The 26,857-nt window shown below is 32.9% G+C and overlaps 4 protein-coding genes across 5 annotated transcripts; 3 read left to right on the top strand and 1 right to left on the bottom strand.

The window, feature by feature from the left end:
- The first annotated feature begins 128 nt into the window (after positions 1-128).
- Positions 129-22,006, top strand: LOC126757946 (glutamate--cysteine ligase). 2 transcript variants are annotated; one of them, XM_050471874.1, is made up of 6 exons: positions 129-311; positions 948-1,069; positions 18,510-19,901; positions 19,993-20,190; positions 20,282-20,463; positions 20,613-22,006. In XM_050471874.1, the coding sequence occupies exons 3-6, from the start codon at positions 18,525-18,527 to the stop codon at positions 20,794-20,796; spliced, it is 1,941 nt and encodes a 646-aa protein (XP_050327831.1). In that variant the 5' UTR covers positions 129-311; positions 948-1,069; positions 18,510-18,524; the 3' UTR covers positions 20,797-22,006. The 2 variants fall into 2 exon arrangements, with proteins under 2 accessions (XP_050327831.1, XP_050327830.1); XM_050471873.1 differs by having other exon boundaries at positions 129-1,069.
- Positions 22,007-22,330: 324 nt separating this feature from the next.
- Positions 22,331-23,106, bottom strand: LOC126758420 (mediator of RNA polymerase II transcription subunit 10). The gene is made up of 3 exons (XM_050472682.1): positions 22,881-23,106; positions 22,788-22,813; positions 22,331-22,729 (listed from the first exon to the last, which is right to left on the bottom strand). Exons 1-3 carry the CDS (start codon positions 22,974-22,976, stop codon positions 22,453-22,455), a joined length of 399 nt encoding a protein of 132 aa, XP_050328639.1. The 5' UTR covers positions 22,977-23,106; the 3' UTR covers positions 22,331-22,452.
- An 875-nt stretch (positions 23,107-23,981) lies between these two features.
- LOC126758409 (epimerase family protein SDR39U1) lies at positions 23,982-25,533 on the top strand. The gene is made up of 4 exons (XM_050472668.1): positions 23,982-24,100; positions 24,159-24,604; positions 24,687-24,920; positions 25,035-25,533. Exons 1-4 carry the CDS (start codon positions 24,079-24,081, stop codon positions 25,230-25,232), a joined length of 900 nt encoding a protein of 299 aa, XP_050328625.1. The 5' UTR covers positions 23,982-24,078; the 3' UTR covers positions 25,233-25,533.
- Positions 25,284-26,565, top strand: LOC126758414 (transmembrane emp24 domain-containing protein 7). The gene is made up of 2 exons (XM_050472673.1): positions 25,284-25,560; positions 25,618-26,565. The coding sequence occupies exon 2, from the start codon at positions 25,721-25,723 to the stop codon at positions 26,381-26,383; it is 663 nt and encodes a 220-aa protein (XP_050328630.1). The 5' UTR covers positions 25,284-25,560; positions 25,618-25,720; the 3' UTR covers positions 26,384-26,565.
- Positions 26,566-26,857: the final 292 nt, after the last annotated feature.

Below are 26,857 nucleotides of genomic sequence, written 5' to 3'. Positions count from 1 at the left end.
TATTTAAAAATACAGGGTGTATTCTTAAAAACAAAGTGGGCAGTATGGCAACACTAAGAGAATGTCTACAAGGCAAAATGTCAGAAATTTTGTATGTCTTTTGGCAGAAGCAGCAGTAGGAAAAGCACCAACGACAATGGGCATGCGGTGGAATTGGAAATAAACCTTTGCGGTGGCTATCGCGGAATTGCATAAATAGCGAGTCTATCGAACAACGTGCTTCACAAACTTGAGAATATTAAACAATTTGGAGGTGCGGAAAGTGTATAGTTTTAGTTGTGCCCGGAGTAAAAGAGCAACAGTTTTAAAAAGTAAATGAAAAATTGTGTAAAAGTTTTATAGCAAGTGTAATATAAGATTTTTTTGTAAAGTGTATCAGCAGAGGAGTATCGCAGTCAATTCATTGTGTGAACGTGTGATTGAGCAACCTTTTTGATTTGTTGTGGACAATCGTCTATTGCATTTGCCACGAACAAACCCTTCCTGCGGAGCCGACAGTAAAATCTCGGCTGTGTGAGAACCATATAAAATTCTTGCCTCTGTGTAGAAGAGTGAGTGAGGTCATTCTGTGGATATCTATAAACATAAATTTCAATAAAGGAAACTAGTGTGAGGATTCTATACATCGTATACACAAAAATTGAACCGATAGTCGGGCGCCGATAGAAAATAAAAGATAGAAATTCTAAATTAGAATTGTTGTGTAAATAATAAACGACGAAATAATAATCTAGAAGAAGAGGTTGACAATAAATCCATAAAACCTTTAGCAAGAAATAGTATTTCGTCATCATACCGAATTTAGAAAAAGGGCACGAATATTGCATTTCTGACCGGCAAACTATTACACAATAAGCACACAAAACTACATTTTGTATAGTTGGAGACTTCGTGTCAATAATTACCTACAATTTAATATTTTTGATTACACTTTCACGTGCCCATAGCTGGAAACGAAAACTGGATACATCATTAGTCGTTTGAAGTGCAAAGAAATAAGTGCATATTGCGGCCTTAGTATTTTTTAACAAAATATATACATACTTACCAGTTAAAAAGTTAGTAAAAGGTAAGTGTATAAAAATATATGGTATGTTATAAATATTGTATGAAGTATGAAAATTATTTATATTAAAAATTTGTGTAGAATATATGTTTTTGCTAGTAAGAGCTTTTAATTGTTTAAAAAATCGATGGTAATTTGTGGGAATAATCTCATACCTGCTATGTATCTACCTTTATTAAATTACTTTGCAATTACTGTTATGCGTATTAGTAGGCATGCCTTTGTGTATACACTCTAATAAGCAATCTAACAACAAAAATTGAAAATAAATACCATTGAACATTCACCGCCGCTTGTAGTATCACAATAGCACGGTATATAACTCAGTTAACCTTGACATTAGTTTCAATTCAGATTTCTCTTAAATTTTCGCTTTTGTCTTATGTATTTTTGAAATTCATGTAATATTACAACTTTATAATTAGTGTATATGACATACAACTAAATAAACCTGGGCGTCTGCAGACACATAAAGTTTGAAGATATAATTCAATTTATGTCGGTAGCGTTCTGATTTGACATATATTTATTATTAAAATGTTTTTTTTTTATTCATGGTTTTATTCACACGTTTGTATTTACAAATTAAAATGCTTCATATGTAATTTAAAGCATTTTTTATGCTTTCAAATCTTAACGATAAACCTATATAAATACTATATAAAATATAAATATATAAAAAATAATATTAACATTAACTGTAAAATAAAGTGCAAACTGAATTTTTACCAAAATATACAATAAATTACATGAAAATTTCAAGGCTAAAATCATTATTTTTATAGAAATGATATACAAAATTTAAAAATTTGTATATTGTTTCTAATTACTTGTATGCTTAAATTATAAAGTGTTAAGGCCAAGGAACTTAGTAGATGAAACTTAAATAAGCGTTAGAAATTTAGGCTTTTATATTTATGTTTTGCATGTGTTTCTTTTTCATGGAATTCATTTGTTTTTATAATTTCGTTATTGTGAAACCAAAACTTTGAATCCAATTAACTACTTCTGTATTTATACTAGTTTAGTATTCAAACATAATACGGACTTTTTCTTAAACCATGGGATTCACAAAATGGTGTTATTGCTAAAATTAATTTGTTTATAAATGAAACCAGCTGTTTTAACAAATATCTAGACGTCATAGTAAAAATAAACGCAAATCGTTGCCCGATAAGAGAAGTTGTGACTAATTGTTGAAAAAAACAAATTATATACAATATTTATGAAGTTCACTAATAAACCGGTTTTCTGAATAAAACGGATATTAATCAGGGGTGTTGTGGAATCCAAGACAGAATTGCTTAGCTGTCAGAATTGCAAACAAATTCTGATTTTCAATGGTGTCACATAATCTGATTGCATTTTCGTCTTTTCGAACATACGCTAAACCAATATTCGAACCAGCTATTAACTAATATGACAAAACTTGCAAATGAATACATTTGGAAGCATTCCTATTAAAATTTTTAATAAATTCCGAATTAAAGGAAGTTTTTAAGAGTAACATTTATCGAATGAATAAAGACGCATTTGGGTGTTAAATTACTTTGATTACGTTTTGTAAATCTACTATCTTTAAATATCCGGATTTTTTTTTCCAATAACTCAGTAATTAAAAGATTTCGTGTTTTATACTTATGGTTTCCCTTATACAAATAAAGATAAATTAATTCGAAATAATAAAAGAACTTGATTTCTTAGCTAACATTTCAAATCTGTGAGCGACTATCTCCTTGCTTTGTTTCTGATAGTAAAACCGATAAAATCGGTTTCCGTGACACCCAAAACCGATACAAATTCTGTTTCGAATATCAAAGCAATAATATCTGAATTCATGACACCTACTACTTTTTTGATCGGTTTCAATTCCGACAACTATCAGATTCCACAACACCCCTGAATAATATAAAAGTTAAATATAAATATTATTGTTTTATAATGCTTTTCATGCCATATTTGCAGCAAAAAGTGCCTTATTGTGAGCTTATATCACACTATTTTAATTTAATAATGGTTTGTCAAAAAAGTCTTGCGGTATTTTTATTGAATTTTTTGTATTTATTGAAATCGAAATGAATTCTTGATGACTCATGCCCAGCTCTTGACCGATGCTACGGCCTCTTTCGACCAATTCAGTGATTTTATCGCAATTTTCGACGACAGGCCTTCCGGAGCGTGGCGCATCTTCGACCACCTCTATAACAGAACGGAAACTTTGAAACCATCGTTGTGCGGTGGAAATGGAAACTGTATCGGGTCCATAAACTGCACAAATTTTAATTGGCAGCTTGAGATGCATTTTTGCCTTTATCGTAGTAGTACTATAAAATATGCCGAATTTTCTCTTTATTTTGCTCCCTGTTTGCGACGCTATAACTCACGAACGACTTAAAAGAAACGACAATCAATCAAACACGTATTAGCGCGTGAGCTTTGAGCTTTCCAAAAAGGTATAGCATGACCCGGTGCGACGAATAAAACTAGAACTAGCGAAAATACCGCAAGACTTTTTTGACAACCTATTATATAAATTAATTATAAATTTTGTTTTAATTAAAAGTGCTCCTTAAGTATCCCACTTAATTTTCCAAAATATGCTTAACCCAAACCAAATTTTTAAGTATTTAAGTAAAGCGAATACATATTATGTAGTATTATTTCTAAGAGACTAAAGAATGCATTTCTATTTCGACTTCAACAGAATAATACAGTTCGCTCCAATACATCTGGAGAATCTGTAAAAACCATTTTCTTATCAACTTTTATGTAAATATTTATCAACTCAGTCCACTCATGCGTATACGTATTTGCTGAGAAGAAACACAGTTTACAGTTTTCTGCATATTTACTAATTTAACAATGACTAATTGTCACATGAGGTAAATGATAAAATGCAAAATATCCGCCAATAGAGTTGACTAGATTTTAGCTTTTAACTTTTTTAATTATTGCCAGTGCAGGTAGCTAACAATAACTGTTAATTTGTGTATTTCATTTGCAATTTTACATTGGGTGTTCCAATTTGTATGGGTTTGTTAGTCGTCAATACGCTTGATGTCATAAATTTTTTTTTTATTTGATTTATGATTTGGGAAATTTTATTATTTATAGTAGAGCTCTCAAAATTATTCGAATAACCTGAAAACTGATTATTCTAAACTGCACTAAATTTGCAGTTAAGATGTAAATGTATACTTTTTAATCAATAATGGTAATTCAAAAGAAATTGAACGAAAAGTAATTTGTTTTCAAACATAAAATTAAAAGGAAAAATGTATTACCCGAACACATGGCATTTCACTCATTGAATTTATTATGTGTATATGTAAATATCTAATGAAACTAATTTATAAATTCATTGCCTGCATGACGTCATCAAAATGGTCTTGTGAAATTAACAAACCTCTCTCGTTATACATATTACATACTTATGTACATATGCAAATATATTATCATAGGTTTGCCTGTTTATTTGATTGCAATTGCTTAGTCGTCACCTCATCATGACTCTGCATTTTTCTAAAAAAGCTTGACAAACGTTTTTTGTTTAGACCACTTAAATCCTTACTTTTTTCACATGCACATGCATACACACATTTGTGTCTATTATATCAGTTCGACCTGAATGATTGTTGTGAAATTTCGCAAACTACATTCGTGATTCGAAAGTGTTTTAATAATTTAAAATCGTTACAGCACATTTCTAAATATTGTTGCACAACGTGTGCAAAATAACGGTTATACAGAAAACGTTGTTGTTGTTGTTTGCCTGTGAAGTGATTTTATCATGTGCATAATTGTTTGAAGAAATTAATTTAATATCAGTGTACGAGTATGTATGTATATTTATCTAAATACATACATACTTACATACATTCATATAAACTTACCATATGCAGATATGAATTTATATGTATGTTCATTCATTTGTTTAGCTGTTTTATTTTCTTTTTGCAAGTTCCGTGTAAAATGTCTGATAAACACGCAAAAAAGAACGCTACCTACGTATCTACAAAGTGTGTATACACTGTCGTATAAAGTTTTCAGACACTTCGTGAGAAGCGCACCATTTAAGAAATATATTTTCTAAATGAAATTTTAACAACTTTAGGCAAACTATTCCATAACCAATTAAACTAAATAGATATTAATTAATATTCATCATATTACGCGAATCATAAAGGCCGAAGTTATTTTCTTTACAATTTTTTAAATTTCACAAAATTAATTTGTGGTAGAACTTAACTATACAAAAAATAAAAAATTTAATGCATTGTGAAGTTAAATTTAATCGTAAATACTAGATTGATAAATATAAAAAAATATTCTCATATTGAAAACTAAAAAAGTGTTTACCCGAAAAAAATCCCAAAACAACCATCTAAATATTTACCTTTTCATCCCATTTCTTATATTGAAAATTAAAAAAATGCAAATAACAAAAATAAAAAAATCCAATAGAAACATAATAATACATATATAAATATTTTCCTTTTTATCCCTTTTCATTCCAGCTTTTAATCTAAATAATTTTTTTTTTTGTTACTACCATTTTTAAGTTAAAATTTTCTTTAATTTCTAATGGAAGACATTTAAAATTATATTTTTAATTCTGATTTAGAAAAGTTTACCTCTTTTAATTCTTATTTGGGAACTAAAAGTTGAAAAAACCGTACAAAATTATCCCAAAATTCGAATTAAAAATAGAAAATCGAATTTTTAATCCAAAAATGTTGAATTATTAATTCGCAACAAAATTATATCCAACAATTTATATAAATTGTTTAAAAAATAAAAAAAAATTTAAATGCATTTTAAAAAATATGTATTTAAATAAATTTTAATAAATTCGTAATTAATTATTAATAATTTTTTTTTAAATCAAAGTCGTAATTTTTAATAGAAATAATAATTTGTTTTAATATAATAATAATATAATTAATAAAATTTTTTTATTTATTTTTACATATTTGAATGTATTTTGTATCTGATAATAAATATGTTTTTAAACTTTTCGAATATAAGTTAGCAAGTGCTCCAAGTTGAAAACTTTTCCCACACACTGTGCATGTCTGTACAGTTGCGTGTACCCGATTCGTACTTGAGTGAATCAATTCGTTTAGCGCCGGCAGTGGTTGCTACTCTCTCACCTACTGACACTTTTTAAGTTTTATTTTTTACTTTTCAATTCATTCACATGTTGCTTTTCGCATTGAACACGATAACAGGGTACAGAATAAGAGGAGCACAGTCACCATTTTCAAACGTGCTTGGAAATTCCAACACATTCTCATAAGCATTTTTAAATATGATTTGTTCTCGTAAGGTGCCACTGATAAGAAACCCATTAAAAAGTATTTATTTAACGGATTCATGAAACATTTGTAAATTTCCATTGTGATCATGACTGGATCTCCAAAGAATGCACCTGAAACAGTCGCGTAAAATCACATGTGAAAAACGATAGCTTAATTCCAATTATAGGCAAAATAAATCTGCATTTGTTTCTGACCGATTTGTCATCAAAAAGGTGCGTGTATTTTGTAGCCCTATTAATTTTATGTTGTTTGGAATGACTAGTAATTTTTTTTTTTACTTTTTTTTGTACTGAACACGCGCTTGAAAGGTTCTGGCATTATCTGTATTAACAATTATGAAATGTGAAATACGTTATCTATACATTCATACCTCTGCACATGTCTTCCAGAGCTTTCCTTGAAGTTTCCATACAACTTGTATGCATTCGAGCTAATTCTTCCGGTTCGCTTTTTATCATCAAAATCAGCTTTGCTTATCTAGTTTTTGTAATCTACCTATAACTATCGTGGAAAACATTCAAGGGGGTCGTTCAAGGAACGATTTGTTACGTCGTTATCGGACGACAGGGAGAGGGGTGTTTTTATGTTTTGGTTAACTTATTGCCTTCATTAATAGTATATTATCTGCAAATATCAATTGTACCCATACACTTACAAAATGCTAATAAAAAAATTAAAAAAAGCAGCGTCTTATCAAATTGTGAAGATTCCAATTTCGTATGTATTTCATAAGTCTTCAAGTTCAGTTTTGCTCGTGTACCTTCGTACACATGCACATACATACATTTGTACAGATAAGTGGAAATTATTTATATTTAGCTATTCGTAACAAGAGACTCTGAATATTTTTAACATAAATAATTAAAAAGCTCAACTGGTGAGTGAAATAGTGGGGTTATAGGAGAATCATGAGACTCTGAACGGTAAATGAGCTCTGGAGTCGTCTGCGCTTTGAAAGCGTATGACAAATAAGTTCGATTTATAGCATTGAATTGAAATTGCGTATACTATCGTTGTTGCTGTTGTTATAGCGGTTATCTAATAAATATAGTATCGACAACTGATTGCGATCAATAAGTCTGAAATTCAAATTAAAATAATAATTTAAATATTTTTATTAATATGTTAATGATTTCTAGCAATTTTTTTTTATTGTTGTATGGATTTAGCTAAAAAAATTTTAATTTTTAGCAAATTTTTTTTTTATACTTATAGAAGCCCATAAGATACATGAATTCGGTCGATTAGTTTACATGACAACTATAGCATATAGTGGTCCAATATCGGCGGTTCGGCAAATGTGCAACTTTTTGGTGAGAAAAGTACGTGTGCAAAATTTCAGATCGATGTCTCGATCTTTTTTATTTTGCTGGTTATATTTGAAAAAAATTCAAATGTAGGCCAATCCGCCGCGACAAAACGATTGCAACTCTGTATTGTTCATTTCTTTTCTCCTTTGTTCGTTTCTTTTTCTAGCGGTATTGATATTGAATTAATTAGAACATTTACTGAGCATACTTTCTGCTCTGAATTTTTGCGAAAACACGTTTTTATTTTAAATTTTTTACACAAAATGTGTTATTGGTGATTATAATAACGGAACTTCGCAAAAAGAAATTTCTGTAAAGTACCGAATTCACAAGTCATCAATCTCACGAAAAATTTCCAAATTTATTAGGAACAAAACTGTCGAAGTAGTGCATCGTGGACGCCGACCAAGAAAAACTGATGAAAAAACTGACAGCTCAATTGTAAGAGAGGTAAAAAAATATCCATTTTAAAGCGCTCCGCAATTGGTAAAGGAGCTTGGGTTACCAATCTACTCAAGAACGGTCGCTCATCGCCTAAATAACGCTGATTTACACAGTTACCGACCAGCGAAGAAACCGCTTATTATCAAACGTAACCAACTAAAACGATTGTGTTCGCTAAAAATCATCTAGAATGGCCAATAAGAAAGTGGAAAACTTTTTTTTTACTGATGAGTCCAAATCTAATTTGGTAGGAAGTGATGGCGTGAGTTTCGTTCGACGCCCACAAAACAAGCGTCTTAAAAATTTCTATTGTCTAGAAACAACAAAACATAATTGCTATGTTATAGTCTGTGGATGCTTTTCTGCTTCTGGTTTGGGGCCGCTTCATCGTATAAATGGTAGCATGGATCGGTACGTTTTCAGAGACGTTATGGAATCCGTGATGTTGCCACATGCTGAATTAGAAATGCCACTTAAGTGGGTCTCCCACCAGGACAACGACCCGAAGCATATGGCATAGGTCCTAAAATCGTGGTTAAAGAGGAATAAAGTGGATTAATTGTGTGGCCTTCACAGTCCCCGTGCCTTAATCCCATTGAAAATTTATGAGAAATTGTAAAAAGAAGAATTGATCGCAGTAATGTGCCAAATACTGATCAGTTTTTTCAAAGAACCCTGGAGGCATGGAGAAGTATACCCCAAACCTTAGTGGATAACCTTATAGCTTCAATGCCGCTGTGATGCAAAGCAGTTATTGAGAGTAATGAGTTTGCTACAAAATACTAAGTTATTCTTTTATTTTATTAAAAATAGTAAACCGTTTTCTTTGAGTTGCAATTGTTTTGTCTCATTGAATATAGATGTAATATCGTTTTTTTTATATACAATAAACAAATAAACTGAGAAATATTCTTAAATTTGCTGGGAAACAAAGCATTAATATTATTATAATATTAACATCTAATATTTAAAATAAAATTAAAATAGTAGGTCTCCGGCAATTATTTTCTGTGTAATCGACATTATTTTCATTATCATATGTCAGTTGCAAATGTTTTGTCCGATACTGTACATATCTTTCCTTTCGGATGATACAAACGTCGTGGTAAATTTGGTGCTTTCGAAAAATACTATATGGACTTGGTTACTTTTGGGGGAAATCCAATAAAATTCGTCAACTGAACCAGAGCAGAATAGGAATGGGATTAGTTTCTGATAGTGTCAAATCTACACTTTAAATAAAGTTTTTCTAACTGTTATAAGTATTTAATAATATTTTTATGAAGGCTTTTAGATCAAGAGATTAACTAACAGCTTTTCTGAACTATGAAGTGTTGTTAAATAAGATAATATTTTAAATATATAGACGCACATGCCTTTAAATAAGTATGTACATATGTATGTATGTTTGTCGCCCCACTTATCTTTCAATTGCGCTCTTTCAATCTGACGTAATGTATGTACATACTTATGTACATAAGTATTAAATATACTTATACGCAGTTAATATACTGCTTTTGCATAATATTTCTATGTGATATCTACAAATGTAAGTATGTATATGAACTACAAACACTCATTGCTAGATTAATTAGTTGACGTTTACACCGCAAATTTTAGAAAAAATTCCGACTCCCAACATCTACACAGTAAATATACTATGTATAAAAAATTGATTTATTGAACAATTGATATTTACATTAGCTGAACCCAAAGATATGTATGTACATACATATGTATGTAAGAATTAGTTAATTTGGCTTTTATGATTATTACACGTTTTGAATTGGGGGGCCTTAGAGACTAGTACTATAGATTTTCTCAAACACACACATACATATGTACCTTTACTCCATATTACCACTTTTTATCCTACGAAACGATAATATAATAATTTACTTGAGTTTCAACTATACATCATTTGATCAAATTTGATCTGTACTGCAAAAAAAACTTTTTCACATTTTTATGGAAATCTTTATTACCGTTGTATACTTAAATTATTTTTTATAATCTTGCAACATGTTGCTACAGAGTATACTGGTTTTGTTCACCTAGCGATTGTATGTATCTCCTAAAACTAAGCGAGATAGTTATAGGGTTATATACATATGTATGTATGTATATATATAAATGCTAAGGATGACGAGACGAGTTGAAACACGGTTGACGGTCTGCCTCCGCCGTCCGTCCATGCAACCTGTAACTTGACTGAAAAATGAGACGTCTTAATGAAACTGCGTATGCGCGTTTCTTGGCAAAAAAATATTACGAAAAATTGCCCAAATCCAACAAAAACTGTTCAGGCCCCTAGGTATCGAATACTTCTACAACAGCACCTAGAGTTAATTTTTGACCGAAAATATTGATCAATCTGTTAGATTTATAAATGTCATTGAGAGAGAATTATTTCCTAATAGTTTTATGTCTGTGTGCTACAAATGGGTTGAATAGGGTCAGTACTTGCTTTAGCCCCTATATACCAAATATAAAGATTTTCCTTCCGGGTATTTTATACCGCATACATCAGCCAATATGTGAGTTATTGAGAGAGCGAATTGAATGAATAAAATCGGGTGACAAATCGCCCTAGATTCCATATAACTAACAGGCCTAATGTACTTGAAGCTATTTCCCTGGCTTTAATCATTGAAAGTTGCAAGAATATGAAGTGTTCGGTTGTGCCCAAACTTTGTTCATATACTTGTTATAAACTGAGACTTGAACGGCTTTCAGTGCACATTTTTGGAGCTCCATTCGCCAGATTGGATTTTTAGATAGTTTCGATCATATTTATAAACCCGCGTCCCTGACCAGTAAGGTAGTGATGAATGAAGGGTCCTCAGCTACGTTATCAAGCATCCCCGGTGCGACCTTTACTTGACGTCGTTTATGCAAAATGAGGATGATTTTTTGGTACGAGTGTAGCATTGCCACGCTTCATACCTAAACAATTAACCAAAATGTGTTGATTCATAAGAGATGTTGAGATCCTCTGCTATCCCTGTGAGGCCAACACGATGATTTTCATGTACTGTTTTTATGTTATCGGCATTAACAGAGGTAGATAGTCGACTCGCATAAGACAAGTTTTCGATGATTTAACTCTGTGATACTAATTAAAGATAATTTTTGAAAATTATTAGTTCTTAATGTTTACCTACTGCTCCTTCACTGTGTTGAAAGATACAAATAATGCTTGATTTTGACGAGTCGCTATTTGCTGCTGTAAATTTAAGCCATTTTTGGTGCACTTACTTTTTTGTCAAAAGCACTTTCCACTTTTCGACATCAACAGCTTATTATTCTCTCGAAATTTGATTGATGTTTACTTAGTACTCGATTGTAGTCGTATTTAGCACGCCCTTACTTGAAATTTTGTCAAATCATGTGACAAAACACTTCAACAAAAACGTTTATCAGATAATAGTTACATATGTACACACATAAATTTACACAAACATATCGTGGCTTAAAATATAAAACGACGCATCTTCGAAAAATTCGAAATTGAGTTATTTATTGATTACATCTATAATACGACATGTGTTCCATATTTAACGTGAAAGCTTTGGACGTCAGACATGCTTATATTAGTTCCTATATGTACATACATACATACAAAACTATGCAGTTGTGTTTGCAGGTTTATACCCCGAACAGGGTATATTTACCATTTAGCCATGTCCGTTTTTTTCTCTGTATATACGCTAACTAGTCCCTCAGTTTTTGAGATATCGATCTGAAATTTCGAGCACGTTTTTTTCATACCAATCAGCTGCTCATTTGTCAAAATAGCCGATATCGGACTAATATAGCATGTAGCTGCCATACAAACTGATAGATCAGATCAACTCGAGTCCCTATATTGAGAACTTTTTTATTTGTAAAGATATCTTCACGAAATTTTGGCACGGGTTATTGCCTAAAGCAAAAAGCAATATCCGAGGAAATTGTTCGGGTACCATATATGTATGTATGTAAGATATTGTTCAGAACGAGACACTATAGCATACACGTGCCATCTTTTGTATCTGTGAAGGGTATTATAAGTAGCTTCGGCCGGTTTTAGTGCTGTAATACATTTCTACAGTATATGTAACTCTCGTTCAATTCCCTTCATTAAGGGCTCAATATGAAAATGGATTTTAATTAAGAATAATTTGTCCAACGTTACTGGCAAGCTTAAAAATTTATGATTAATTAAATAATTGACTAGACGTTCACTTCGTCATTACGTATGTACACACACATACATATGTATGTATGTGTCTGTATATTTGTATTTAAAATTGCGCAAAGTTCGCTTAATTGTAACTGCGCAAAAAATTAAAAACATTCCGACTGCAACAGTCGCAAGATTAGGTTTATATGTCCATTAACAGCGCATGTACATTTGTGTGTACATAAGTACTCATACAAATACTGGGACAGTGTGTATGTAATGTATTTCGGTACTCAACTTGTGCTTCATTACAGCCGCGATAAATAAAATTGCTGTGTATTGAGTGAGATATTATTAATACTTTTATAATTCTAGATAATATGGAGGGAGCTGAATCCGCTCGTGTTCAATAGAAATAATATTTCTGCTAATAAAATTATGAATTTGATTTGTCAAGAATAAAATTAGGATGCAAACTCATAACGCTCTAACCTCATATTTATTTATGTTTCTTATCAATGGTATTCCGTACCATTTTTTCCAATTATTGAGTAATTTTGTGGTTTTCCTCCTCGAATTGCATTAGTAATTGATATGTGGAAGTTGGTTTTGTTGTAAGGCCAAGCTCAACTGTTGTACGTAGGGATGTGTAGAAGTTATTGAGTTTGATTAAAAATTCTATATTAAATTTTGCAAAAAAGCAAATTAAATTTATTTCAAACATTTTATATAGTATAGCAGTGTTGCTATGTACCCTAATCAAGTCCGGTTGACTGTCTGTCAGTGGCTCCGTGCAAGCTGTAACTTAAGTAAACCTTTAGATACCTCGATGAAACTTGGTACACTTGTTTCTCGACATCGTAAAACTAAATTAACATGTAGAACTGGAATTTTATAAAAGAGATCGCAATAGCAAGGGACACCTGTGGAAAAACAATTTTGAAAAAGTGGGTGTAGTCCCGCCCATTCAAATTATAATAACCAAATTCGCTCAGAAATTCCTTAAGCATCCCTACCAACATTGCAAAAAATTATGAGATCGTCTGATAACCCAGCTCACTCGCAATATAGCGGTTATGTTGAAAACTTTTAACAGTGCGATAAATCAATAACTAAATACGACAGAGACATAAAATTTTACATTCGAGATGCCATTATAGAAATTTATGGGAGTCGCTGTCAAAATTTGACAATGGGCGTAGCACAGTCCACATTTAAGTTAAAAGCCATATCTCGGTCAAATAGCTTGATCTTCACATTCCTATGTTTCAGTGTAAAATTGGGCGAATCGAACCAAGTCTACTTCTGATATAACACAATATTAAAATTTATCAGATTCTTTCACTTTCCAGTATTCAAATTAAGCACCAATGGAAATAACGAGATGCAACTTTGGACGAAAAGTGTATTTGAAGTAGTATATCAATCTATGATCCACATCGGACCAAAACTGCTCAAAGCCCCCAGGTACCGAATATATGGACCCCGGTTCCCATTGCGAACTTTTTATCGAAAATATGGGTCAATTTGTGAAATATATTATAGAAATCGAAGTTTTTTGCTATTGAGATACCGAACGAAATTTATAACGTAGGTTCATTTTGATATTCTTTTGAACATTTTTCAGAATCAGTCAGATCGGACAGCTATATCACATATCTCTTATTCTACCGATTATTCAGTTTTTTTAAACTTCGCCTTAAAAAGCGCTGGCTCGAAACCCGTTTTAGACCCATAGTCTCTTACGCATAGTTGGTCAGAAAGATCCGAACAACATTTCCTGCATACCCGATTTTCTAAAAAAAAAATGGACCCGCTCTAATGTACATATAAGTATGCATTTATATTTAGAGGTCAATGAGACGTGTGTTCTTATCATAAATTCGATCTTTAAGGAATAGGAAAGACGGTTAATTATACTTTAGTATTAGGATTATGTATGTCAAATATATTAAAAACAAGAAAATATGTAAAGTTCGGTTGCACTGAAGCTATAATATCCCACACAAATAAAAATGATTCCCAAGAACTGCATTTCGTTCGTTGAGTTTGTATGGCAGCTATAAGCTATAGCTATCGCCGATATCATTTTTGACAAATGTGTAGCTTCTTGGTGTGCAAAACTTCAGACTGATAGCTGAAAAACTGGGAGATTATATACAGACGGACATGACTAAATCGACTCAGCTCGTTATGCTTATACATGTGTATGTACATACATATATTTTATGGGCTGTCCGACATTTCGCTCTTCGTGTTAAAATCACTGCAAACTTAATATATTTTGTTTAGGTCATAAATACGTCGTCTTCGCGAATTTAGAATGCATGGAACTAGAGCGATTGTGTTCGCCTTATACTCAACACTGTACTATCAGTCTGCTTGAACCTCATGCTAGCTGCATATGAGTGTTCATTTGTATATTTGTATGTCGCATACAATTAGACAATTTTCTTCTCGATATTGTCGATTCGCTGAGTCGCTATTTCAGTAATTAATTGAACTATGTACATACATATATACATACATACATATGCAAATTTAATGAGAATGTGTACATATACATACTTATGTACACATTTTTTGTATGCTCCTATGGAATCTGGCAGTATATTGTTGTTCCGGAACATTAATTATTGCGGAAGAAAATACTACTATGCATGTACATACTATATGTACATATTTTATAATTATGTAGTAATATATTTTGCAATGTGGCGGCAAATGTGCGGTAATCGCAATATTTTTTTTAAACGTCTATTTTATTTACGGTGGCAACTGCACAAAATCTGTCATTTCTATTTCACCAATATAGACAGCTACAACAGCAAATCACAAATCACATGTTATTAATTGTATTTGACGCTCCGCTGATTTAAAATTATCATTTTACAATGTTCAAATGATATTATCAAATAATTTATTTCTCAACAGTAAATTATTCTCATGCAAATAAAACAAAATTGACTAATTAACGTTTGCTGCAATGTGTTTTACTTGTAATTCTTATCATACTGAAACGCATCAATCATACAAAGCAATAGTGTGCATATTTCTAAATATATCTACATACATACATATATATGTACATATGCATACATACTTACATGCATGCTATTCAAGGTCATGCGCATATGTGTATGTATGTAGATAATAATAGTCACCCTATAATTGAACCTAACAATTTTGAATTGATTAAATACTTGTTCCATTAGCGCCTAAACTGGTTGACTTTGGGCATGTGCGTAGTATTAACTGTTATTTGCAGACCAAATCGACCTTTCAAAACCCTAACTGTTGTGAAATCTATGTACGTACATATGGACATACTTATGTATGTACCATATGTCAAAGCATATTTATGACTTGCGAAAACTTTTCAACTCAATAAGGTCGCTCAAATCAGCCAACTTTCCAACATTTTGTCGGAAAATTGTGATATGGTTAATAATTAAAACGTAGTAAAGATACCTTTTTCGTATTTACTTTTAGTAACAAATAATTTCATAGAAAAACACCAGATATGTATGTATGTATTGTCGCATATCATAAAGAAAGTAAATACATATATTCATTCAAATACGCAATGGATATTAACAATTGTTTTGTTGTTTACTTCAAAATTAAAGTTATTAAAAAATAAATAAATATTTGCTAATTTTTATGTTTGTTTCTTCCTTTTTTGTGACGCTAGTGACAAAGTGCGAGGCCAAACCATAGTTAGTCTGACTCTAATCTTAATGTAAACCGATCCGTTTTTTTTTTTGTTTGAGAAATAAATAAAAATGCTGTTATCATAGAACTTTTAATCTTTGAAGGAATATAATTTTTGAAAGAAATATATCTATGAGTTTTGAATGCTTCACCCATTCTATCTGACATTGAAAGTCGGTATTCAATTTGTAGTTTTAGATATACATATGTACATAACAACAAACTGACAGTTTTTGGTTGGAGAAAGCATGCTCGTTTCAGTTTTGCACACCTGGTTGTCATAAGGGCTGGTTAGTCTGTTAATGCAATTCTGTCAGAAATCCCTTCGACCATTTTTAACGGTTTCTAAAATTATAAAGCGTTCTAGAAAAATATTTCTCAGCTTTAAAGTGTATGATTATTATTATAATGATATTAAAAAACATGTACAAATTCTCTTTATAGCCATTTTTTTTATGGGGTTACAAATAGTTTCACAATAAGAGCGTATTTGAAAAAAAAATTTAATTTAGTGTAATACTTAATAGTTGTTGTTTTAACGGTTATCTAGTCCCCGTTAAGGTGGTATGGTTCAGATTAGTTGTCATCGAGGTCATCCAACGGTAGGGTTAACTTGGCATGCAAAGAGGTGGGACTCGTTGCACGCTGGACATACATATATTTGATATTCTTTCGGAGATTTAATCCTACTAGTGTTTTGTAAGTGAGGAAATTACTCGGAAACGGTTAGACAGATCAACTTGATATCACAAGACTTTTTTAGGTATATATTTTCAGAAGATGATCGAAGAAATAAGATTTTTGATCATTTAAGTTTTTAAGCCACATTCAAAAAATAATTTTCGTTTTGAAAGTCGTCATTTTGTTCAAAATTAAAATTTTGACCAGTCCTGCGTTCATAACCGTTATTCATATATTGTAATAAAATTTCCGGTTTTGGAATTTGACATACTATGTATGTATGTATGTAATTTAATGCAGAATGAATTTCTTCTCCGCTAGACACCTTTTTTCGGAGGTATCCTAAAGATCGCCTACTGGATCAAATTAATCTTAACATTTTCAAAATGTTTAACTTACATTAAGAAAATATCGATTTTACTTCAAAAAATTTCATATTAAAATTTCAAATCGAAGCCGCTCAGTTTTAAAAGCTCCATCAGTTTATTCATTCGAAAAACTCGTTTTTCGAATTTGCTGCAGTAATACCTCAAAGACAATTGGTCCGATCATCATGAAATTGTTTTCTGCCTGTTGCCAATGACCTATCGGATTTTTGATCTGATTAAAAATCGAATTTTGGCAGGCCAAAAACAACCAAAATTTGGGGTGAAATTTAACTTTTTTTAAATGTTGTAATTTTGTGAATTTTTGATTTTTTTATCGTACATTATTTTATAAAGAATATCTTTTAGTTTAATGAAATTTTTTATTTTTCGGTTTCATTTAAGGAAGACCTTTTTAGAGCCGTCGGAGATCTCGTATAACTCAAAAAATAATTAGTTTTTTTTTCCAAAATTTCTCTCTGTATTCTTGAAACATGTGTAAATAAACATAAAAAGCGTTTTTTCTGCTTAGAAAATAAAAAAATAACCCCTTTCAACGAAAATACACTACATGAATTATATGCCGGGTACAGATTTACACTAAACGCACTCGTAGTGTTACTCATACGTATGGGCATACATATGCAAAAGTAGTCGTTGTCAATGATGTATTTATTGTTCCGCTTAAAACGTAATCGATATTTATTTATTTGTTTAGTTCTCACGAATACGCAAAGTTCTTCCGATGCTGAAACTTAACTTCCATGCACACCAATAGCTTTGTATGTATGCATATGGCGATATGCACTTTACACGCACCAGTTGTGTCGCATTGACTTTGAGGCAGTTTTGATGTTGTCTATAAATATGAGTTCATCTGTATAACAATAATCGCTAACGCTGCCAACTCCATCGACTTTTCTAATGCAACAATGGAATTTTGCAAGCGGCTCGCGTGCACTTTTTCTGCAATTAAATCAATTATAGTACATACTTACATATATACTATATGCTAGATGTATTTATGTGCATAAAAGCGAGTGGTTTAGTGTAAATGATCGCTGTTTTTGTCGCTGGTTTTACCATATGTTCGAGCGGAAACTAGTTTCTAATTTTCTTCTATCAAATAAGAGTATAGAGTATGTGATTGTTTATAGTATATTGCACATATAATTATACATATATGTAAACAAAATGTGTGTTTATACACTTGCCACAGTAGCAGCTTCACGGAATTGTAGATATCACATTCTTGTGTTCCTATTCCTGCGCCGCTGTTGCAAATTTCCTTAATAGCAAACTGAGCTCTGAGCTGAGTTTGCATTTTTGCAAACTTCCATGTAGAGTCTTAGCTAGATTTATACATATGTACATACATACATACATATACATATGTCTGCTTGTAACAAATTCTAATAATATGTATTTCATCGTTTCTTGCAGTTATTCACATTTAAAATGGGTTTACTCAGCGAAGGCAGTCCACTCTCATGGGAAGAAACCAAAAAATTAGCTAATCATGTGCGTGAACATGGCATCACGCAGTTTATAAATCTCTATCACAGGCTAAAGGATCGCACTGGCGACATACTCAAGTGGGGTGATGAGGTTGAATATATAATCGTTAAGTTTGACGATGAAAATCGCGTTGCACGTGTCTCACTGAAAGCGCCAGAACTACTAAATCACCTTAATGAGAAAGAGTTAGCCGATCCCAAGGGCGTCAAATCGTTGTGGCGCCCCGAATACGGTGCTTACATGATCGAAGGTACGCCAGGCAGGCCGTTTGGCGGTCTTATGGCACACTTCAATCTAGTGGAGGCGAATATGCGTTATCGGCGTGAAGAGGTCACAGAAATACTGGACAAAGATGAGTGTGTCATGTCCATAACGAATTTCCCACGTTTGGGCGCACCGGAATTCACACATCCCATCTACTATCCAAATCCGGACGATCCGAATAGCTCGGCTAAATCGCTATATTTCCCAGATGAAGCCATATTTCCAGCACATCCACGCTTCAAGACGTTAACACGTAATATACGTAAACGACGTGGCGAGAAAGTCGCCATCAAATTAAAAGTTTTCAAAGATGTAAACACAAAGCTACCCGTAGAGGGTGCACCAAAGGGTGAACCCGATGTCGTTGCACTCGACGCCATGGGCTTCGGTATGGGCTGTTGTTGTCTGCAACTTACATTCCAGGCCTGTAACATCAATGAGGCACGCAAATTGTATGATCAATTGGCGCCATTGTGTCCCATTATGTTAGCACTTACAGCAGCATCGCCCATATATCGTGGCTATTTAACCGAATCCGACTGTCGTTGGAATGTGATAAGCTCCTCAGTAGACTGCCGCACCGAGGAGGAGCGTGGTTTACGGCCACTAAGTGAAAATAAGTTCCGTATCGCAAAATCGAGATATGATTCGATCGATTCATATCTATCACCAGAGGGTGCCGCATACAACGACGTACCGCTCACATACGACGAGCAAGATTATAAACGTCTACGCGATGGTGGCATTGATCCGCTATTGGCGCAACATGTAGCTCACTTGTTCATACGCGATACGGTTTCATTGTTTAGTGAGAAAATCGACCAAAATGACGAAGAGGACACGGATCACTTTGAGAATATACAATCGACCAATTGGCAGACAATGCGCTTCAAGCCGCCCCCGCCAAATTCGTCCATCGGCTGGCGCGTGGAGTTCCGGCCATGCGAGGCGCAGATAAGTGACTTTGAAAATGCTGCCATTGTTTGCTTTGTCGTGCTGCTGACACGAGTGATACTATCGTATCAATTAAATTTCCTGATCCCCATCAGTAAGGTGAGCGAGTGATAATAATATATATAATGCAACAAAAAGCATGTTTTTAATGAATTGTGATTAAAATAAACGTAAATATCAATTTTTTCAGGTTGATGAAAACATGCAAACTGCTCAGAAGCGTGACGCTTGCCGCAAAGAAAAATTCTGGTTCCGCAAAACTTCTAAAAAGAGCTGCTACATAAATGGCAACGGTGTTAATGGCGTACACAACGGTACTAAGGAGAATGGCGAAACAAATCATGAGGAATACGAATTGTTGACAGTTGGCGAAATTTTCAATGGCAAGGTAAGCTGAAATTAAACTCTATCAGCAGCAATAAATTAAATCTGCTATCTACAGCAATAAATTAAATTGAATGAAATATTTCTTACTGCAGGCTGACTCTTTCCCTGGTCTCGTGCCGCTCATTCGTAGCTACTTGCAATCAATGGAAGTTGATCCTGACACTCATTGCACAATTGAGCAGTATTTACGTTTTATAGAGAAGCGTGCTTCTGGCGAGCTTGTCACAACTGCTACTTGGATGCGCGAGCAAGTGTTAAATCATCCAGATTATAAGTAAGTAAATAATTTCCATTTTTAGTCAATGTAGAATTTGTAATTGGCGTTTTGTTTTTAATTAAATTATATAATGCACACCACGCACAATCAACTCAAATAAAACATTTGTACTAATTTGCGTATAAATATATATTTTCCTATTACAGACAAGACTCCGTTGTAAGCGATCGTATCAACTACGATTTGCTCAAGCGAATCAAGGATATCCAGGAGGGCAAAGTGATCGAACCCACATTACTCGGTAAAGGCAATCATTCCAAAACGAAAGATTCGCTGCCGCCCGCACTGCAGAAGCAGTTGGCATTGAATGGCTGCTGCGAGAATAAATGACCACCCAATGCGCAGGCGCAAACTATAATTGGGCAATGTGATCAGCAGTAAATTTTTTTTATTAAATGCGTATAAGTAAAAGAAATGTGATGCTATAGGTTTATGATGATGACGAAACTTTTTTACCCATCGTCGATGCTGCAAATTGAATGTTTTTTGTTATACTTAAAAAAATATATATAATTAATGAAAAAAAAATAGTTGAAAAACTTTTGAAAGTAATTGATTTAAACCAAAGCCTTATGGCTAATAAATAAATAAATTTTATTTGATATCTAAATAAAACAAAAAAACGTAATATACTATGTGCAACCATATAGCGTATGTATGGCCGGGTGTAAAATTTACTGTTTTGAGATTGTTGATTAATCCACAAATAAAAATATATGCAATTTTTTGACTTATTCAAAGTGGATTTATGTTCAATGTTATTGTATCTCCTCTCTTTGAAATACGTATGTTGTGAAAAAAAACTAAAACTGTAACTGTTTGTGAGCACTGGAACTTTCTAGAAATGATTATTCAAAGCCAATGTAGAAACGATTATTTATATATTTACAAAATCTCCTATTATAAGCTATTTAATTACATACTTAATAATGCATTTAAGCTTTACCTACATGATTAATTATTGCAAATATTAAAAAAAAAAAAAACAAAAAACAGTGAAATTAATCCTGATTACAACAATCTGACAGATGTATTTTATTATTATTCGAAACCGATTTCAAATCACGTCGTGCTTTAGTTCTTTTGAAGAGAAGAAAATTTTAAACAGGTATTATGAAAACTAAAAACCAATACTGTAATAACAAATCAAAAGTATAAATCTTATTAAACGTTATCACAAACCAGCCAAAATAAGCATGTTTCTTTCTTGTATGAAAAAGTTATTTTTATTGTAAATCAAACATATCAAAAAATCTCTAATTATGGTTCGGTTAGCGTTCCCACGAGAGTCGGGTTTACGTAACCGGATTTTATCCGGCCAAGGATTGTCAACTCGACAGAATTGTGCCGCTACAACAACAAGAATTTGGATGTACGTAACCGGTAGCGGCCCGAATTTTTAAACGGTCAGGACTGTCAATTCTGCAACATATCTCCAGAACTTCTTCAGAGAAATTTATTTACAAATTACCGAATGTTGAGTTCAGACTCTAGTAACTTAAACAAATAAATCAGCATAATGCAAAATTTTGAAAAGAAATTTCGAATCTTCGCTTCATTGAAGAGGTGTAAAAAAACCACTGTCCCTTCTTCTTTAGAAGAGAGGGTCATGTGTAGAAGTTCACGAAAGTGAGGAAAGTTAACTGAGCGCCATTCACTCGGGAGTGGCCAGAAACGACTCTTTACAAATGGCTGAAACAGCTCCAGACTTCCGGTCTTAGACTAAGTATTCTCTGGGTAGCCAAAGAACACCCGTTTGAAGGCGAGGTAAATTGAGAAGGCGAACCAACACTCCCTAAGGTTGTGTGCTAGATTTGGCATCCGCCACGTAAAAAACGCCCCCAATGAAAAGGTAACAAAAGCCTCGGATTTGTATGCTAGGATTTATTAAAATACTATATCTAAATGTACACACATTTTTTGTTTAACTTATACAAAAATTACAAAGTCGTACGAAGATAACGCCTTCATATGCACTTAATACACTTAAATAGAATCCGGGCGGTATGCACGATACATATTCATTTCATTCGGAAACGTTTTGAATAACTCTAATAGCATATTGGCCTTAAATTTGCGATAAGCATCAATTTTGCCTTTAACTTCCTCGTTCTTAGCCAATGCTTTTTCAACGCAATCTTTTGTATATAATTGAGGATTCTTGTCTTGGTCAATGTAGTCGAATACTTCGAATGGGACGAAAACATCTTGTACTTGGTTTTTGAGCTTATCGATTTCCTGCAGACCAGTCACTAGACCTTGACTATAGGGAAAAAAAAGTTTACATACAATAGATGGCAAGAACAATCAAAATAACTTACATCTTTTGGTTCAGCACATTCTGACCCTACATAACAAACGTAAAAATTGTTGAATATAGCGGATATGGTAGTAATGTGTAATCTTTCACGTACCTGTGGCTGGAAGTCGCTTACAATAATTCGTATCTGGCGGACATTTTCAATAAACATCTCCAACTGGGTTTCAAGATTTTCTAGCGGAGCAGACATTTCACAACAGGAACAAAATGTTTAGCAATTTAATATAAGAAGAAAATTAAAATTTAGATCACGAAATTGTAGTTTGACTTTTAGAAAAGAATATGAGATATGTTTGCGCCGAATTTAGGAATAAAGGAAATGCAAAAATATTTGACAGCTTAGTGGATAAGTTGCCGTATGGAATTCATTACTCAAGGTTGCCGTATGTTAACATGCAAAATAAATTTCATTGAGAATTATTAAATGTATTATTTGTTAATAACGTTAATAGCGGGATTCTGTAACTAGTCTCTAGTCTCTATTTGAGACATTTTGGATTAAAACCTCAATTTGTGACTAGTTACTATTCACTAAACAGTCTCTAGCGTTAGTCTCAAAATATTGACTCAAACTTGAGACCTGGTAATTAGCAGGTCACAAAACCAAAAAGAACTCTTGTCTGCCATTTTGAATATAGTACTGAATAGAGATCATCACAGATATTAGTCGATTGTAGTTATTTTCTATTTTGTAAGCAACTCAAACACGAAAAGGTTAAAAATAAATCAATTTTACATAAATTTCGTAAATATTATGAAACAAAGTCAACATATACTTTTACTTTTATTGATAATTATGTTTTTTGACTATGTTATAGAAAATTTAATATTTGTTATCGACATATTTATTTTCATTCAAGTTTAAAAACATCTCTGAATAATGAAATGTAATAAATTTTGTGACTGTCACTTACAGAATAGCAAAATCGTCTCAAGTCTCAAAAATTGTCTCTAACTCAAAATCTCAAATTTAGAGACTTGAGACAGTATCACAGTACAGAATCGCACGGTAAATAAATCTATTTGATTTCTATTGAAATATATTATGCATACCAATAAAATAAAATAACATTTCAACGCTTTCAACAGCATATAATCATGAAGTTATGAAAAATGTGCCGTATGGCCTCCATTAAAGTAATTCCCGTACTTTCGTCGAAATGCACTCAGTGCAATTATTGGCCGTTTTGTTTTGCTCACAACATTCGCTTACGGCACTGAAATTTTTTCAGTCTTGTGTGAGTTTCGTAAATTTACGTAAATTGTAAAATAAAATCGAAATAGAGTAAATTATGTCGCGACACGCATTAATCGGTTTGTAGTAACAAAAAATGTTAGATTTTCAGTTTATAACTAAGGACACATTATTTAGGCGGAGGAACGGGATTCATTGGTAAAGGTTTAAACAAACATTTGATCAAAAATGGGTATGATGTCACTGTAATATCCCGAATGCCTGGGCTAAAGCGCATAACCTGGCTGGAACTAGAGCGGAACGGAATACCAAATGGTATTACAGCTGTTGTCAATTTGGCAGGACAAAATGTCTTAGATCCAAGCCGACGCTGGACAGATGGCTTTAAGCAAAATGTGTGGACTTCTCGTGTTAACACAAGTGCAGCATTAGTGAAAGCTATTGCAGATGCACCACAAGTGAAAGCTTTTGTTAATGTATCAGGAGTAAGTCACTATAAACCTGATGACAAGCATATTTATACTGAGAGCGATCCAGTGGAAGGATTTGATTTTATGTCGAAATTATGTTTAGAGTGGGAGAAAGCCGCAACATTACCAGAGAATGTTAAGCACTGCAGGGGCGTGAGTATTAATAATAATGTTTCAAGAAATTGACTTAATGTTATGAACAAAGTTCAATTAAAAATGTTTGTAATTCTTGTAGGTTAAAATACGCACTGGGGTTGTCATAGGACGAACAGGTGGGATGATTCAGAATATCTGGCTTCCTTTCCAATTGGGTTTAGGCGGTCCTCTAGGCAGTGGAAAACAAATTCTGCCTTGGATTCATTTATATGATTTATGCCAGCTAGTACAAAACAGTATCGAAAATGAGAAAATAGAGGGAGTAATAAACGGTGTGGCACCGGAAATTGTAACTAATGGCGAATTCTCGAAGGTAAGAAAAGGTTCTTTAAAAAGTATATAAAACAAAAACAAAAGATAAAGCTTAAAAGAACATTATTTACACTACTAAGATTTCATATTTTATTTTATCTTTTTATGTCCTTAGGCCTTTGCTTCTGCTCTACGACGTCCTTGTCTATTCGCGGTACCAGAGTTTGTAGTACAAGCGCTTTTTGGCAAAGACCGTTCTGCATTACTTCTATCCGGTGCTAAGGTTCAACCGAAAAGAACCCTGGAAAGTGGTTTTAAATTTAAGTATCCCACAGCGAAGGAAGCGTGTTTGGAAGTTGTTCAGAAATATTAAATTTCATTAGAAAATACTTAAACCGCACATACATATGTATATATATAGACAAAATTTATTATTCGATTTGTTTGTTAAAAAGCAGAAATCGGAAAATAGTTAGTCGGTACTTAATGACTAAAAAAAAATTTGGAATCTCTACTTGCCTGGTAACGCTGTGAATAATTCTGACACGTCAGTTGTCAGCTGTCAATTTAAGCAGAATTTTCTATCGTTTGTACAACTAGAAAAGTTAAACGTAAAAGCAAACAAATCTTATTATTCGATATTAGTTTATAATAAACCAAAGATAGTACTTTAATTTCCATTTTTGTCGTTTCTTCTACCAGTAAGACAGTTATAGTAATTATAATTCGTACAAGTTGAAGTTTCTTCTGTTTTTTAGGTGCAGCTCTTGCTCCTGACACATTGCGTGGCACCGCATTGAAATCGTCGTTTTTATCAAAACTTTTGCGCTAACGCTTCAGAGTAACAGCTTTTACAAAAAAATGCTATCGCCAACGATAAAATGTAGATATGTCATTGCTTATTTGGCACTTATGCTTTGTGTTGCGTGCCGTACAGGAGAGGCGGTGGAATTTACATTTGATTTAGCGGACAATTCTGAAGATTGCTTCTTCGAAGAGGTGCGTCGCAATACCACCTGTTATCTTGAGTTTCAAGTATCCGCTGGAGGTCAGTTGGATGTCGATGTAACTTTGACAAATCCTCATGGCAAAGTAATATACGAGCAACAGCGTGCGACGTTCGATAGTCATCAATTTACCGCTGAGGCAACTGGTGTCTACAAAGTTTGTTTTAGCAATCAATTTTCATCATTTTCACATAAAATTGTGTATGTTGACTTCCAAGTGGGAGACGAGCCAGCATTGCCTGGTATCGACGAACATGCCACTGTCCTTACTCAAATGGAAACATCCTCACAGTCGATACACAAAAGCCTCAATGATATACTTGATGCTCAAACACATCATCGTTTAAGTGAATCGAAGGGACGCAAAAGGGCGGAAGATTTAAACGAAGCCGTGATGATGTGGTCCGGTCTTGAGACGTGTATTGTCTTAGTCATTGGCTTTGGCCAGATTTTAATTCTGCGTAACTTTTTCTCAAACCGCAAGACAGGTGAAGTTCGTTATAATCAGTTACGGTAGAGAACTTAGTAATGTATCTCTAGAAACGAAAAAAGGACGAATCGAACGGTATCCATATATAATAGTAGAAAGAGATAACAGATGGAGAATTGATTATCAAAATGAATTAGAGTTTTGCTTACGCTTATAAGTTTGGTTTACTACTTTCAATATATAAACATAGATAATTATCTAAAACAGTATATGATTTGTTTAATTTAAATAAATAAACATTTTCACAATCTCCGTAAAATTACAATTTATCTCCTCAAGATAAACTGTTTTTTTCGTATGTTTTGTTCAACATATTAAGATAAGCAATTTTCGAATAACTGGAATATGAATCAAAGCCAAAACAGTATTTGCTTGCCGGGCCTGGTATATTGTTATAATTCCTATCCCTGCATCTTTAATTATTACAACAACAATTACAAACAATTTCCAATTAGAATTATTTGCGACCTTGTACCAATTGTGCGAATAATAAATCAATAT

The sequence above is a fragment of the Bactrocera neohumeralis genome, chromosome 5 (genome assembly GCF_024586455.1).
Source record: "Bactrocera neohumeralis isolate Rockhampton chromosome 5, APGP_CSIRO_Bneo_wtdbg2-racon-allhic-juicebox.fasta_v2, whole genome shotgun sequence".
Taxonomy (NCBI): Eukaryota; Metazoa; Arthropoda; class Insecta; order Diptera; family Tephritidae; genus Bactrocera; species Bactrocera neohumeralis.
Note: the sequence above shows the minus strand (reverse complement) of the source record. Positions and strands in the feature narration are given on the sequence as shown.

Coding starts and splice junctions, on each gene's coding strand:
- LOC126758414 (XM_050472673.1), top strand. CDS start 25,721: ATGCTATCGCCAACGATAAAATGTAGATATGTCATTGCTTATTTGGCA.
- LOC126758409 (XM_050472668.1), top strand. CDS start 24,079: ATGTCGCGACACGCATTAATCG. Junction 24,605..24,686: donor ATGTTAAGCACTGCAGGGGC/GTGAGTATTAAT, acceptor TAATTCTTGTAG/GTTAAAATACGCACTGGGGT. Junction 24,921..25,034: donor CTAATGGCGAATTCTCGAAG/GTAAGAAAAGGT, acceptor TTATGTCCTTAG/GCCTTTGCTTCTGCTCTACG.
- LOC126757946 (XM_050471874.1), top strand. CDS start 18,525: ATGGGTTTACTCAGCGAAGGCAGTCCACTCTCATGGGAAGAAACCAAA. Junction 19,902..19,992: donor TCCTGATCCCCATCAGTAAG/GTGAGCGAGTGA, acceptor CAATTTTTTCAG/GTTGATGAAAACATGCAAAC. Junction 20,191..20,281: donor GCGAAATTTTCAATGGCAAG/GTAAGCTGAAAT, acceptor TTCTTACTGCAG/GCTGACTCTTTCCCTGGTCT.
- LOC126758420 (XM_050472682.1), bottom strand. CDS start 22,976: ATGTCTGCTCCGCTAGAAAATCTTGAAACCCAGTTGGAGATGTTTATT. Junction 22,814..22,880: donor TAAGCGACTTCCAGCCACAG/GTACGTGAAAGA, acceptor TTTGTTATGTAG/GGTCAGAATGTGCTGAACCA. Junction 22,730..22,787: donor AATGTGCTGAACCAAAAGAT/GTAAGTTATTTT, acceptor TTTTCCCTATAG/TCAAGGTCTAGTGACTGGTC.